The following is a 15,774-nucleotide window of genomic DNA, read 5'->3' on the forward strand; positions in this document are numbered from 1 at the left end:
AGAATTATGCACTGAAAGCAGGCTTGACAGGAATGATTAGACAAGATGCTTGGTGCTCTCTTTGCAAAGGTGATACAATCTTGAGTATCTGGTTCAAGTGATTTTTAAACAACAATAATAAAGGAACAGGGCAAGGCTAGCATCTCTTTAGCATGCCAGTGAGATTGCCCAGGGTTGTGTTGGACTCTTTGAATGACTACTAAAGTAGTTGAGTCTGATCTTGCATGACAGTGGTCACCCAAACACTTCACCTGATCAGTTGAAGGCCTCCTGGCTCCCTGCACATCATTACCCTTGAGTGTGGTTAGCTTGAATCTTCTTTTGCTTTGTGATGTGATACAGTGTTTCTCAACCGTGGCAACTTTAAGATAGGGGGACTTCAGCTCCCAGAATGCTGGCTGGGGGAATTCTGGGAGTTGAAGTCCACACATCTTAAAGTTGACAAGGTTGAGAAACACTGGTGTAATGTATTGTGCAAATCCAGAAAAGGGGCTGATGCACTAACTGGTTTAAGCAGATTAGGGAGATATAGCTGTTGCATGGGCTAGGGCTGCCAGGTGTTTGGAGATAAATCTTTCTTCATCATAAAGTGTAAGAACAAAGCCAGCTTGGTTCAGCATCGTGTTCCTACAGTGGCCAACTGGGAAATAGTACCAGGTCACATTTTCCAAGGGCTGAAATGCAGATCATTGTGTCTTCGATCAGTGTATAGGCACCATGACCAGTGAACTCTGCACATTTTCCTAATTCCATCTGAAAGCCACCTTAATTGATGACCATCTTATCACATAGTTGTGTCACTCTAGAAGGAATCTTTAGGCTGTGTCCACACAGCATGCACACTGGTTGAGTTGGGTGCCCTTATAAACCAAATAAATAAATAAATGTTTAAGTAGGTTTGGCAAAAACCCAACATCTGTAGGCATGAATGCCATATGAACTAAAAATTGCTCCCCCCCCCTTTTTTTTTTTTCTTTTTAAGCTGCAGGCTGGCATCCTGCACTTGGTCAGCCATTTTTGTTGGAGCATAATGTAAGCTTTGAAACATTTTTGGTTGCAAGCTACCATGGTCCTATTAAACCGTCTGCCACTAAAGGGCTGTCACTTGGCAAAGCTCCAGCCTGTAAGTCTTTGCAAGGGGACAGAATGCTGTAATTTCAGTTCCGCCCCTTTGGAACATCATGGTGATGGGTGTATACATAAGTACAGTTGCAAGAGCTGAGCTTCTTAAAAGGATTTGAGTAATTCTTGCTTCAAATCTACCCTAAGTTCACTGGGCAAGCTACTGAATTCCATTTAACCTTCCGTGAAAACGCTTATCAGACTGGCTTTAAAACTGCAATATATTTTTGACTGTATTTAGCCCGTTTTCTTTTATGGAAGAGGTGGTTCCCGGAATCCCATTTGTGGCTCCTGAGATTATTCTCTTAAAACGTTGATGATAAGTGACTGAATTTTAGTGAGGCGGGTTTTCCTGTTCTCTGAAAATAAAGTTAAAATGGGGGGTGGGAGGCCTCCCCCTCAATACCCCACACCATAAAAAGAGAAGCCATTTGTAGTAAAACAGGTTTTGCCTCTCTGGCTGTTCAACAGGTCAGAAAGTGATGGAGCACCTCCCTGATACTTTACAAATTGCCTGCCCCTATTTTGAAGACAAGATAAAAATGGATGCACCATCAAGTTTGGTGGAAAATACATTAACGTGCACTACAATATGGAAAATAACTTCAAGGTCACGGATAAAGTGAACACAGAACCAATCCGTGGCGCTGAATCTTCTTAAAAGGCTGTAGAAAATAAGTTCATTGCCTGGTGTTGAAAAAGAAATGCAGGTGTCAAGCCCCATCCTTTAGGGAGAGTGTTCCACCAGGCAGCCTCCCATCCCTGCTGGCATTTATAAATGCATATTATGGGCAGGATCATAGACTAGATTGTAGTGTTGTTGAAGAAATAGGGAAAACCATCTTTCTTAGTCTTCAGCAAATACTTTGATGGGAACGTGAACATTTGAAGCTTCTCCATTATGTATGCTAAGTTGTCCTGAATAGCTTGCCCTTGTTTGAAGTCAATACAGGTAGTCCTCGCTTACCGACAACTTGTTCAGCAACCGTTTGAAGTTGTGATGGCACTGAACGAGTGGCACTTATGACCGATCCTCAAAGTTTTGGCTGTTGCAGCACCCCTGCGGTCATGTGATCGTGATTTGGGCACTTGGCAACTAGCTCACACCTATGATGGTTGTAGTGTCCCATGGTCATGCGATTGCCATGACAGCCTTCCCTGTCAGCTTCCCACAAGCAGAGTCAATGGGGAAGCTGTTAGGGAAGGTCGCAAGTCGCTCTGGTAAGTCCCTGGCCTTTGTGCACACTGTGCCACACCCTCCTTCCCTTGGCGTCCCTGCACTCACGCCAACCTGCACCCTGCTTAACGACCTGTATGTCTTGGGGTTACAATACTGCCTGGATTGCCGTCACTAAGCAACGCAGTCACATGATGTCACGCTTTACGACCGCATTGCTTAGCAACAGCCATCCCGGTCCCAATTGCAACCTGAGGACTACCTGTACATGAGAGAGTCCAGTCTGTCACTCATATTTTAGCTCTCCTTTTCAAAAATCTGCTGTTGTGTCAATTTTAGAATTCTCACCGTAGAGGCTTTCCTTTCAAGTGAGAAAAATACTGTCATAACCCCTTCAGCCTTACTTGCTGTTGCCCAATATGATCCTGGAATAGCACATGGCAGTGTTGTGCAAGGAAAAGAAGCTGTCACAAGGAGTGCAGCTGAGCACATTTTCTGGGTGGCTGGGAACATGGGCTAATTAATTATTTTACATTAATGCTGACCCTGCATTGCACAGAGCCTATGGATTGTCCTGAGAGTTCAGGCACTGGGTGGGTTTCAGAATGTCCTGTTCTTTCAGAGGGGGGTTTTGACCAAATCAGTGCATTTTGTTCTCATTCATGGAACTGCATGGTCTGCTGTGAAAAGATGTACTGTTTTGCACACAGGCCTGTCAATGTGTGTGTCCCATGCATGTCCCCAAGACATGTATGGTTGTAATTCTAACAGAGGCGAGGGACATACAAGGGGTGATGAGAATGGGATGGCAGGACCATTGCACCGATCTGTCAGCTGTATTTTCAGATGGAAATGAAGCTTCCTGTTTTTTGAAGCAAGAGAAAGGTGATCCTGCTCCTGAGGCTAGAGAAGTCCTTCAAAGTACCTAACAGGGTTGCAAACTTTTATACCCTTCATTAGAAAAAAGGATTGGTACAGACAGTCTTACTGTCCCACAGGGGGTTCCTAAATTGTTCCTCTGTTTCCAACAAGCTGAAAATGTCATGCTACTCATTCAATGGACTAAGTGGATTTTTCTCCCTGGTGTTGTGCGCAAAAGGGAAGGGTCTTGCCCTAGATCTGACTTGGACTCGATCAGGTCCGGCTCATCAGCTTGAAATGCAAAAGCTTAAACTTTTTCACAGCACAGAGATAAAAATGGTTGCCAAATGCTGACTTCTTCTGCCTGGCACCCTCGCAGAAGTGTTTGGAGCCCAACTCCCAGAATTATCTAGATACCAGATTATGGAAGGCTGTTTTACAGTAGCTGGGTTCCCAGAACACAGTTTGTTTACTGAAACAAGCATCTTCTGGATTCTTAGAATACATTGAACCACAGACTAACCTAAGGGCTAGGTTTGCAGAACATGCTAAGCCATGGAATATTTAACAAAGATTAATACAAGCTTAGCAGGTTGTGTGAATGCAACCACAACATTTTTATCAAGATCAGTGTATTGCAGGAACCCTGCCGTTCACTGGTACAGCTTTCTAAGACTCAAGCAGAATCTCTTCCCCTCACTAACAATACTTTTTCCAGGAAGTTTTGAATCGGAATATTTTTCTAATGCAGAATCCCACCCCCGCTAACAGTAGTATATGTTCTCCAGAAAGTTTTGAATTAAAATATTTTTCTAATTTGCATAATACAGATTGTATATGAAAATTAATTTTCATATATCCAATGTAGCAGTTCCTTCCATATCATTCCCATAGCCTGTTATTTTTAAATCCACTTTCAAATCAATCTCAGTCCTATCCGGTAAAACTTGCTCCTCTTCTGTATCGTCTTCCAAAAACAGTCTATCTAAAATGACAGACACTCTTAAAATTAACTTCAGGGTCTATTGTTCACAAATTTAAGTGTTCTTCTCCTTTAATTGTAATCTTTACTTCCTTCTGGTTCCCTCTAGTGTCCAACCTTCAAAACCCCATCATCTATATATATTTAAATATTTAAAACAACAGCATTTTCCCATAGGAAGGATTCTTATGATTAGTTTCAAAATCTTACTTCAAATCCATCTGGACCCTTACTCTGTTTGTAATTTCCAAAATCAATGTTCTAATCACCCTTTTGCTGTTTATTCCAAAAAAGGAATTTTTTAAGTCCTTAAACTTGTAGTTAAAACTTCTTTCGCTAAGGATTGAAAGAAACTCACCTGATGTAGTAAAACTTGCCATTCTGAAGGTTCCTAATACCTGAAAAGCAGTTAACAAGCAATTTCCAAAGGCGATTAAGAAAGGAAGTATGTGAACCCAGGTGTAATGATTGCCTATCCTAACAGAGCCAGACTCACAAGCAGGTACTTAATGATATCTGATTTATTGTGAGAATAGTATGCAAATACAGAGAAAGCTGAGAATGAATAAAAGCGCGCCAAATACAAACTAAAAACCCTTGGCTCAAAACGTAATCCCTCCCCTCGCCCAGCCGTAGCAAACTCCCCCCCCCAGGTGCTGGTAACCGTTTTCTACTGATCCTGGGAAAGTAACCTTGAACACATGAGATAACCCAAACGCATTCCAAACCAGCAGCCAACAGATAACCCCACGAGATGGAATCCTCCTCCCTTCCCAGATCAAACACGTATCGGGTAAATGACATGCGAAACGTTACGATGTACCAGGAACATTGGAACGGTGAACATGACACCAGGGTCCTTTGAAAAGGCACTGACCATGGCTTGAGCAAAAAGATGGCTATTCCCTCATCGACCAGAGCTCTAAACCCACCGGAGACCATTGTCTGGCAGTCTCCTTGTGAGGAGCAACTGTCTGTGGAGCACGTGTGGGTGACCCCAAGTCCTCTCCTTGTCTGGAGAGGACTATGGCAGAATGAAGAGCTGGCGAAGGGACCAGCTCTTTAGGAGCCCTCTCCTTGTCTGGAGAGGAATCCTGAAGAGCCGGTCCCTTCGCCAGCTCTCAGCAGAGCTGTCTCCAGTCAGCCATTCCCTGGTAATGGTGATGGAGCCACATGGCAAGAAGTGTCTCAACCCTGTTTTCCCAAGCAACAGGGATTGAATTAGACTTTCCCTGCATGTAAGAGTGTGCTGCAGTCCTAAGCTTTAGTTCTTTCCCAATAGCAGCTCATGCCTGCTGGTTTATGGCCGTGATGGGTTCCATGCCCCAGCAAGAAGAAGGCTGAGGGTAATACGTAGCTAACTTCTCCAACGACAGCAATGCTAGCCAGCTAATGTGTGCTTTTCCGAGAGCATTGTGACATCCCTCAGGTCAAGGCAGAATGCACGGACCGTCCTATTGGGAAAGGGGTGTGTGCCTGCAGGTTTGTTTGTTTGTTTGTTTGTTTATTAATCCGGTTTATCTGGCTGCTTACCTATCCAAGAATCTCTGGCCGCCAAACAAAGTAAAAAAAAAACCAAAACATTCCATTGAAACCAAAAGAATCTAGGCCCAATAAAATCTCAGTAACCATGAATCACATACACCCATATTCGGGAAAGGGCCAAGGAAAAGGTCTTCATGTCTTGCCCTTGTTGCCACTGCACCCTTCCGCTTTCTCAGGCTGCAGGATGTCTCCCTCTCACTAGAAGGCTTGGCACCTTGCTGAACGGCTGGTGCACAGACCTTGCCGTTGCTCCCTCAGTGGCGGTGAGGTGCAGGATGGCAGCCTATTAGCATCATCCTCTGTGAGCTCTTTGTTCCATGTTCCTGCCTCTTCAGTTTAGTGCTGGTTAAGACTTACTCAAGTAAGCAGACGGTATCACTTAAACAGCTGTAACTTCCTGGGAGGGAAAAAGGAGGTAGGAGTCAGGCACTGAGAAGAAAAGAGAATTGAAAAGACTTCTGACTCAGGAGAACGGAGAAAAGGAAGAAGTGTCACGGAGCCAGTCCTGGCTCACAGCACTCTTCCGAGACAGCCAAAGAGTCAAAAATGGATGATCCATTCCTACAAAAGGAAACAGTAAGTAAACTAATGCCGTTTCCCATCTCTAATAATTTGTCGGCGGTTCAAATCTGCGTGACGGGGTGAGCTCCCGTTGCTAGTCCCAGCTCCTGCCAACCTAGCAGTTCGAAAACATGCAAATGTGAGTAGATCAATAGGTACCGCTTCGGCGGGCAGGTAAAGGCGTTCTGTTTAGTCATGCCGGCCACATGACCACAGAGGAAGTGTCTATGGACAAACACTGGCCCTTCGGCTTTGAAACGGAGATGAGCACCGCCCCTAGAGTCGGACACGGCTGGGCTTAATGTCAAGGGAAACCTTTACCTTTACCTTTACCTCTGTTTCGCTGAAGAGACCACTTAATAGACGGGTCTGATTCTGTGCCAGCCCTCCCCTGTCATTCTTCAGCCCATTGCACTAGCTCTCCAGTCTCTTCTAAAGAAAATATGAACAAGACCATACAGGGCAAGGACTGGGAGAAGCCGTGGTCACCGGATGGCCCAACTGAATTCACAGCAAAACAATGTTGGCTCACAGCACAAGCTGTTACTTCAGTGTTTGAGCAATTAGCCACCATTAAAAATAACTTGGATCTGTTAGAAAAGCAACTCTGCACTTCTTTTGCACAAAAGCACACAGAAAGACTCCCTGCCTTTATTGAAGCCCAAGTCCAAACAGACAACTTGGCGAAGCAACATTCCTCAGGACTGAGTAGCCATAAATCACAGGCGAGTAAAGATAGGTGTCGGTGGGACTGATGACAGAGGTGTGCGAGCAGTTAAGGAAGTTGTCTCATCAGAGCTCGCTCGCTCCTTGCAGTTCAATCAGGTTGCTCGCCATGTATCTTTGAACAGCCTTAATTCCAGTCGCTGGGCCTCCAGAAGAGCAGTTCTCACTTCTCTAGGACAGCTGCTTTGCTGCATCGTCGGCAAATAGATTTGTGCATGGTTGAGTGGCTCCCAAGCTTGCCTGGCAGTAAATGAATCTTACTGACTTTTAAGCCACCTGCTCTATCTCACGTGTGGCTTAAAATGAAACCTTTTCTTGCTACCTTCGGATTCTTCCAGCCAGAGTTTTTTGTGACGGAGGGGCAGTCGCTTGGTTCAGCTCTGCTGCTTTTGATTTTACACAGTCTTCCAAATAATAAGCCTGTTGTTACCAACAATATCTCCTCTCCCTGTTTGTCCTTGGCTAAGCAAGGCCTTGGGTGTAAGGTGGAGATGCAGAATGCAGCCAAGTCTGAAATGGACGAAGCTGTACTTATGAGCGCCTTTGGAGCTTTGCCCAAGGTTGAGCAAGAGGATGTTTTACAAAGCCTGGATAGCCTTAAGAAGACTCTGTTAGCTACTATAGGTAGTCCTGGGCTTACAACCACAGTTGGGACTGGAATTTCCGTCTCTAAACGAAGCGGTTGTAAAGCGTGAGGTCACATGACTGCATTGCTTAGCAAGAACAAGACACGCGGGTCGTTAAGCAGGAAGAAGCGGCAGTCCCAGGTAAGGAACGCAGGGGTGCCGCTGGAGAGTGGGGAAGGACTGGGAGGGCCAGCGCAGGCCACACACGAGTTGAGGGAGGGGGTTGCTGTGGTATGCATGAGCTCAGGAAGGCCAGGGAAAGAATATGCTGAGGCTCGGGGGCTTCTTGGTGCGCTGTGGCTCTGGGGCTGCAAAAAGCCCCTAAACTGCAGTGCAAAGCCCAGCCCCAGCATGGCACAAAGGGGCTTCCCAGCACACCGTAGCTCTGGGGCTGCAAAAAACGCCTGAGCCGCAGCGCCAAGCTCAGTCCCAGCCTGGCCCAACAGTATGGCACAAAGCCACCGCTTCCCGGGAAGCCCCAGCCCATTCCCAACCACAGCCGCCCTCGCCACCCTGCACCTTGTGGCCCCTGTGCGCCACCATCCCAGCTGACCTTCGCCGCCTTCTTGCTCCTGCTGCTGACAAGGCGTGCCTGCCCTGGCCCTTTGTGAGGCAGTTGCCACAGGAGGCCACCTTCCCCAGGTCTTGCAAGGAAACAGCTGTACGCGACCTTGGGAAGACCGCTTTGTGTGGGCATCAGCTGCATCATGAAGGGCCGGGCTGGGAGTGCTTGGTCAGCACTGGGAGCAAGAAGATGGTGAAGGTCAGCTAGGACGGCAGGGGCCGCAAAGTGCAGGGGGCCTCAAGTGCATAGATGGGGGGGAAGATAGGTGAAGGGGGAGAGTTGAAGCACCCTCGCAGTTGTAAGTGTGGGTGGGCTGCCAAGGGCCTGAATTTTGATCACATGACCACGGGGGTGCTGCAATGGCCATAACTTCAGGGACAGGTCATAAGTCCCTTCAGTGCTGCTGTAACTTCGAATGGTTGCTGAATGAATGGTCATAAGTTGAGGGCTATCTGTATTACTACTGCTGAGCCACTCACTGAGCTTGTGTCACCTAAAACTTTGCATCTTCAGTTTTCTATGGGTGATGAGTTGGCTAGAAAACACCAGGCTTTTCCAGATGGTCAGAGGATTGAGTCCCCAGTCCATTGCGACGATGCTGAAGAGATCCTCAGATCCTAGCAAGCCACTCTATGGAAGCTCAGCCGCACATCTTGTTGAGCCTTCCCACACTGTGCCCTGTTCTAATTTTGATGTTCTTACAGAAACTCAATCTCCCAACTGAAGGTTACTCCCCAATCTCAAAGTCCATCAAACTGCACCAACTGAGCCAGTTCCATCTGTGAGCTCATGTCTCTCGCAAGTTTCCGTTCCTGCAAAGCAATCTTTTGAAACACCCTTATCTGCTGTAATTGAAGACCATATGGGACTAACAAGATCATTGGAGGTATTGGACACCAACTGACTTCCTGTGATAATGGCTCAATCTCCATTCTTTCTTGGAACATAGCTGGCTGGAAAGCAAAGAACATGGATGCCTCTTTTCTGGAATATATTAGCTCCTTTGATATTTTGTTGGTCCAGGAAACACAGGTCATGGATGATACATCTCTCTCTGGATATACTCTGTACACACTCAAGGCACTACCCAGTGTTAAAAATGGAAAGCCCTCAGGAGGTTTGCACGTAATGGTCACTACAAAATTTAACATCTCTGTGACTGTGTTGGAGCCATGTGCTAGCATGGCCCTTTAGTTTCATCTTAAGCCACACAATATGTCAGTCATCAATATATATCTTCCCCCAGTACTCAGAATGAAGTTAATAGTATTTGGGATCTTCTTGGCAATTATATCTCTAGTCTGCTTTGCCAGTATCCAGATGCATTAGTAATTACTGCTGGTGATTTCAATGCTTGTGTTGGAGAGTCAGATGCTTTTTTACAAGCTCATTTTAATTGGTTTCTCCCCTCAAATGAAGTAATGAGTGCGGGTGTGTGTGTGTGCCAAAATGGGCGTGGAATCCATGTTTGCCCCGGGTGACACAGACCCTAGCTGTGGCCCTGGGACTTGGTCTTACTAAAGGGCTCTGCCAGTGGAGACTTAAATGGCTAAGCTTCTGGGGCTCCAAAGCAGAAGTGTGGTTGATTATTTTATGGCTCCGTGTACTTATGCTCATCTAATAACTTATGTAGGGGATCGTCCAGATAGTGACCATTTCACATTAATCTGCCGTCTGAATCCTAAAGTAACTATTAAGTTCCTAGCTGTAGCTCACCATTTCCCTGGGGCCTCAGCAAAAAGACTCATTTGGAATAAATGGTCTTCCAGAGCGGCAAAAAACTTGTCCACTCTGTTAAATTCAGAGCCCCTCCTTCAACTCTGCTCCCAGATTCGTTTAGCAGACTCCTCTGAGCAGATACTATCACATTACCAGTCTGTTTTCCACACTCTCCAGGCCCCACTATCTAGAGTTTCATCAATTAGTTCTAGCCCCCTCCATATGAGATCCAAACCTTGCTTTTCGATCTGACAACTCCGTAGGTTCCTTTCAATCCCTCAGAGAGCAAAAGGAGTTTTCTAAAGCACTTATATAATCTAAGAACAAGCGCTGAGAGAGGATTGGGGGAGATTAATTGAGCAGCTAAGCTTAAGAACCCTGCCAGGTCTGGCGCCTGGTTAACCGGAAAAACCGACTTGCAACCAGTCCTCACACATGCAACCGTCACAGCATCCCTGTGGTCATGTGATCACAATTTGGGCTCTTGGCAACCAGTTCGCATTTATGACCGCTGCAACATCCTGTGGTCACATGAGCTCCATTTTCGACCTTCCTGGCCAGCTTCTGGCAAGCAAAATCAATGGGAACCATGTGATTTGCTTAACGACCACTGGTTTGCTTAACACCCACAGTGATTTGCTTAACGACTGCTGCAAAAATTCATAACATCAGGTCAGATTTGCTTCACTTAGCAACCGCAGTTTTGTCCCAATTGTGGTCGCTAAGCGAGGACTACCTGTATAGCCAAAGCTAAGGACCTCATTGCACAACTGAAATCTGGGAAGGTTCCTGGAGGTGATTTCAGCTCTTCTCCCTCTCTATAAGAATACAGGAAACAGATTTAACCCTGCCACCTATAGACCAATTAGGTTGCTTAATACCATAAGCAAAGTATCTATTTAAAACTGTGGGATTGGGGTCCAAAGTGAAAATATTCTTGTTGAGGAACAGGCAGGATTTAGAGGGGACCATTCAGCCTTAGACCATTGTCTAGTCTTGCACCGTTTAGCAAGTGAAGTGAAAAATACACTTTGCCGCCCAAAGGCACCCTTTTTGCAGCCTTTGCTGATTTCAGATCAGCTTTTGATCCGATTCCAAGATCGAAAGAGAAGCTATGGCAAAAGCTTCAGGAATCCTCAATGGATAAAAGATTGCTCCTCCTTATCCAGACTCTTTATTCTAACACTGCACTGAGAGTCAGATGTTCCCCTCGGGCACCTTTCTGGAGCTGTTTCCACCAAAAGAGAGGTGAAGCAAGGGTGTATTCTAACCCCCTTACTTTTTAATTTGTACATCAGTTCACTAACTTAGGCTGTCTCATCTTCTAATCATCTCTCTCCAGTGTTAGCAGATCATGCAATTCCAGCTTGCTATATGCAGACGATGTAGTAATGTTGTCTGTCTCCCAGGTGGGAATGAGAAGGGTGTTGGCTTCCTTTTGCCTAAAAGAACAACTTGTAGTAAACTATAAAAAAATGAAAGCGCTAGTGTTTGCATGACACAACGGTAGGTTACATAAATGGCAAATTAATGGGTCCCCAATAGAGCAGGTATGTATTTATAAGTACCTTGGGTTGCAGCTCCAGGGTTTTTTGTCTTGGAGTGCACATTTCTCTTACCGGGCAACTGTGGCCCAATGTAGTGCCACAGCTGTCTTAAAATTCTTCTATTCAAAGAGGGCTCATTTCATTTCTGCAGCTTGCAAGGTTTTTCTTGCTAGGGTCATTTCTCGGCTTCTTTATGGTGTTCCAATCTGAATTTTAAAAAGTTCAATATCCGGGAAGCTGTCCAGTCCAAATTTATAAGAGCAATACTCAAAGTTCCAAGATACATCAAGAATGCTGTTTTAGGTTAGAGACAGGTTTGGTTTCTGTGGGTGCCAGAGCCTGGTTCTAGCGCCTTAATTTCTGGTTGAAATTGGGTTTTTTCTCCTGTCGGTCTGGCCTCACTGGTTCTCAGAGACCCTTTTAAATCAACCTGGCCAGCAAAAACAGTTAGCAAGCTCCAGTCCTTAGGACTCTCTGGAAATTCTCTGTCCGTTACGGCTTGAAAATGACAGGAGTCGTCTTAAACAACGTATCTGGGAAATTGATTTTCAAACCAGTTGAAGCCTGGTATTCAACCCTACAGTTTATGGACTCTTCTCAAATGGGCACGTGCCATCATCTCATCTCTCTTCAGTTCTAATTCTGAAATTTCATCGGGCTTTCACCTTGGCCAGGTTGGATGCTCTACCCTCTGGGGGGGTGGAATAAAAACATCCCTTTTCAGTAGTGTTTGTGTTCATGTGGAGATGGCTCGGTGGAATCCCTAAGCCATCTGCTCCTTTGTTGCTCTGTCAATAGAGAATCAAGGAAGATACATGTTTATCCCATTTTAAAGGACTACCCTGGTAGAGAGCACAGTGTCTGTCTGTCACTGCTTTTATCTGACCAGGACCCTGATGTATCTCTCCAGGTTCCCTGATTTTGTGCTATCGTTTGTTGTACCCGTCCTACCTGTGGTTGAAGTTTAGCACAGATTTTGGTGATTGCCACTGCTATTTGTACACAGTTACTATAATAGTGTATTTTGTGTAATTTTATTGCATTTTTAAAGAAGTTTTATTAATAAATTACAGGTCTATGTTTTTATTGTTGTGCTTTCTGGCCTATAGGCCGTAATAAAGGTTTTGATTTGCTCACTCAGCTACTGTGTCCAGGTCTGCCAAACAGAGCTTGCTTGTGACCTCATCGGTGGCTGCTAAGGATCAGTCTTCCCTTTCCTCCCTCCTGCAGCCACCCACCCTGGGCGTTTAGGGCCAGGAGGAGGAGACTGCTTCCTCCTGGCCTCAGCCCTGTGGTAGGGCGGGAGGGAGGGTGAGCCTGGGAGGAGTGCCAAGCTTTGAGAGACATGGCAGCTGGCTTTCGGGAGGTTCGCCCCCTGTCATGGGTGGTGTGAGGTCCTTGCCAAGGACAAGTTGTTGTTGGGTGACTTCAGGCCTTGACGTGGACCACTGGAAGCTGGCAGTTCCATTTTCTGCTCTCTGCCTTCAAGGTTGTCTCTACTTGCAAAATATTTGGTGGACCAGAAATCTCTTAAGTTGTTGAGTTGTCTGTAAGATGGGATTAGAGAAGTCTGTGGAAGTCAAGAAATTATCTACAAGTGGTGACACCCACACAGTTTAACAACATTCAGAGGAGTTATGAAATCCAGGTGCTGGGGACCCACAGGCATTTTGTTAATGATTTCTGTATGACGTTAGTTTGGCCACTCTTTGGAACTGTATCTTGAACTGAAGAATTGGGGGTTTGACTCATTAAGGGCTCTTGTTTATGTCTGCATCCTAATGGTTGGGGTAGACCCAAAATGTGTGTAGGCACCTCTCCAAGCTTCGTCTACCCTGCTTAAAGCAAGTTTTCTCTGCCTTTTCCCCTTCTGGTCCGGCAGATCCGAATACGAGATCCAAATCAGGGCGGCAAGGATATCACAGAGGAAATAATGTCTGGCGCTAGGACTTCCTCTACCCCAACTCCACCACAGGTAAGGGAGTTTGCTTCCTCAACCCCATTCCTCCTCCCAGCATGTCCCACTTTTCCTAATAAGGGGCACCTTTTCTCTGATGTTTATACTACAAAACCTCTGGGACTAAATCACAGCCAACTTTCTTTGCAGGTGAGCACTAGTAGTCCATCCTTGATGCAGGAAGATAATTCAACCTGATCTGTACACACTTTTTATCATTCTACAAAACAATTGCTGCTGCTACTACTACTAGTTCCAGCTGGCCTTTCTTCATGAAGTACTGTATGCCAAGGACAAGCCACGCTGACTCAACAGTACTTTTCCTTGTGCTTTTTTCCATCCACTTTTACTCGCAAATGCTGGGTACCCGAGTCAGAGATCCTTTCTTCTAATGGAAATGTCTGTAGTTCCTTCTCTCTGCAATTATCTTCTGAAATTAAACACTTGTGTGTACAGCTCCTGCAGACCAAACATCTGAACTGTTGCCTGGGTTGTGGATACAGCCATGTTGTTTCGGGGAGAAGAACTGAGTTCTGTTTGCAACCCCTGCACTTGGAGAAATGGGCTCAGGAAGGCTGTTGTTACATGCTGAAGTGCCAGTTCATGTATTAGGTTCTTATAAGGATGTATCCCCACAATTGGTCAGGCCGCATACGGTCTCCAGTAGGGGTAGTTGGGATCCAGGGCCAAAAAGCTGCTTCAGAATGGGTGATGGTGTGCTGTTGGCACCTCTGTAACTCAAATGTGTATTTTCCAGGCTTTGTGGGGCTGGTGCATGATCCCAGGAATAAATCTACCTTCTTTTAGGAGGTGCGGAAAGGGGTGGTGGGCTCACCCACTCCAAAGCACCTTTTTGACTTTGGATCCAATGCACTACACTCCCAGGGAATCTTCTTCTTGCAGAGATTGAGGCTATGGTGAAGTTCGTTGTTGTCAAACTGTGCCAGAGTGTGTATGGGCAGGAATTGCAGATGATGATATTTTGCTAGAGCTGGAGACTGACGGGAAAGAATTCGATGGCCTGGTTTTTTTGCAGGTTTACAGAAGTCTCTTTTTAATGGCTAGCAATAAACCTTGAACTGTAAAAATTTAAGCACGGTTATACTGTTGCGCAAAGGGTCTAACAAAGAAGAGGTCATATTAAAAATTCATCTCAGTTTTGTGGCAAAGGTGTGGAAATTAAAGGCTTATTAGGCTGGTGAGCCTCCTTGGGGAGCATGGGATTCCACTGCAAAGTCAGAAGAGGTGAAACATTTTGCAGTTTTCATTTATGAAGTGTGTGTATGTATTTTGCTTATGGATATTAGGGCATTGTGCAGAGTGCTATAAAGTCCCAGCATAACAATGAACCTAGCCATCTCCTTCCTATCCAGCTGTTTAAGATTAGTGTCATGGGTGGGTGAAGTTGTGCCTCCTCCTGCACACAGGCAGGCAGTGATTCTTACCAGATTTTAAGAAGTCCATGCCGGTCGATATTCACAATCTTCTCGCAGCTCAACTTTTCCCAGTCCAGTGCCCTTGAGATACGTTGAAACCACCCTCTTGGAATTCCTAGCCAGAAAATTCTAGGAGTTGCTTTCACAACACCCAGGTTAGCATTTCTCAACCTTGGTGACTTTAAGGTAGGTGGACTTCAACTCCCAGAATTCCCCAGACAGCTGTGCTGTCTGGGGTATTCTGGGAGTTGAAGTCCACCTATCTTAGAGTCACTAAGGTTGAGAAATGCTGACCTAGAGGTTTGGTTCACCTATATCTGATGTAGCTAGAATTATCTGCTCTGTGTGTGTGTGTGTGTGTGTGTGTAAGAGAGAGAGAAATCCATACTTGTTTTCCTGGTCTCATTAACCCTTCTTTCCCCCTCTGTTTTCTTAGGCCGGAAGCGGTTCAGAGCCACAGGCCAATGGGGAGACACCCCACGTAGCAGTTATTGTCCGCCAAGGTATGATGGAATGCTGGATACGGCTGAACGGGCCGGTGTGTGTAGTAAGTGCAGCCTCGGCCCCCTTTTGTCTGTCCACAGAGGGGACTGGGGCCGCACTTACAACACTAGACTCCTGTGTAATTGGAAAAGAAAGGCAGGTTTTGTTTGCTCCCCTTGTGGCTCCAAGACCTTTGGAAGATCTGCTCACTGCAGTATAATCTAGTATCCTGGTCCTAGGATACGTAATCCTGGTCCATCTGGAATCTTGTTACCTGGAACAAAAACAAGTGATTTGCCAACAGATCAGACTTCAGCAGAGCATGCAAAATAGCTGTGGAAGACATAGCTAATTAAATTTACTTCTTTACTGGTGGCCGGATTCAGCTTTTTCTTGTGGTGTAGAGTTTTGCCGTGGCATTTGGTTTTTAAGCGGTTAGAAGAAAACTTAGTTTAAAATGCACCTCT

At 45.7% G+C, this 15,774-nt stretch overlaps 1 protein-coding gene across 7 annotated transcripts in view; it reads left to right on the forward strand.

Annotated features, from left to right (window-relative positions):
* The window catches only part of EIF4G1 (eukaryotic translation initiation factor 4 gamma 1), a 91,766-nt gene that overhangs the window by 43,102 nt on the left and 32,890 nt on the right, over positions 1–15,774 (forward strand). For all 7 annotated transcript variants that reach the window (XM_063306351.1, XM_063306350.1, XM_063306354.1 and 4 more), the window contains 2 exons: positions 13,314–13,406; positions 15,261–15,327. In XM_063306351.1, the coding sequence (XP_063162421.1) occupies positions 13,314–13,406; positions 15,261–15,327 (160 nt within the window). The remainder of the gene's footprint in view (positions 1–13,313; positions 13,407–15,260; positions 15,328–15,774) is intronic.

The sequence above is a fragment of the Candoia aspera genome, chromosome 6, assembly GCF_035149785.1.
Source record: "Candoia aspera isolate rCanAsp1 chromosome 6, rCanAsp1.hap2, whole genome shotgun sequence".
Lineage (NCBI taxonomy): Eukaryota > Metazoa > Chordata > Lepidosauria > Squamata > Boidae > Candoia > Candoia aspera.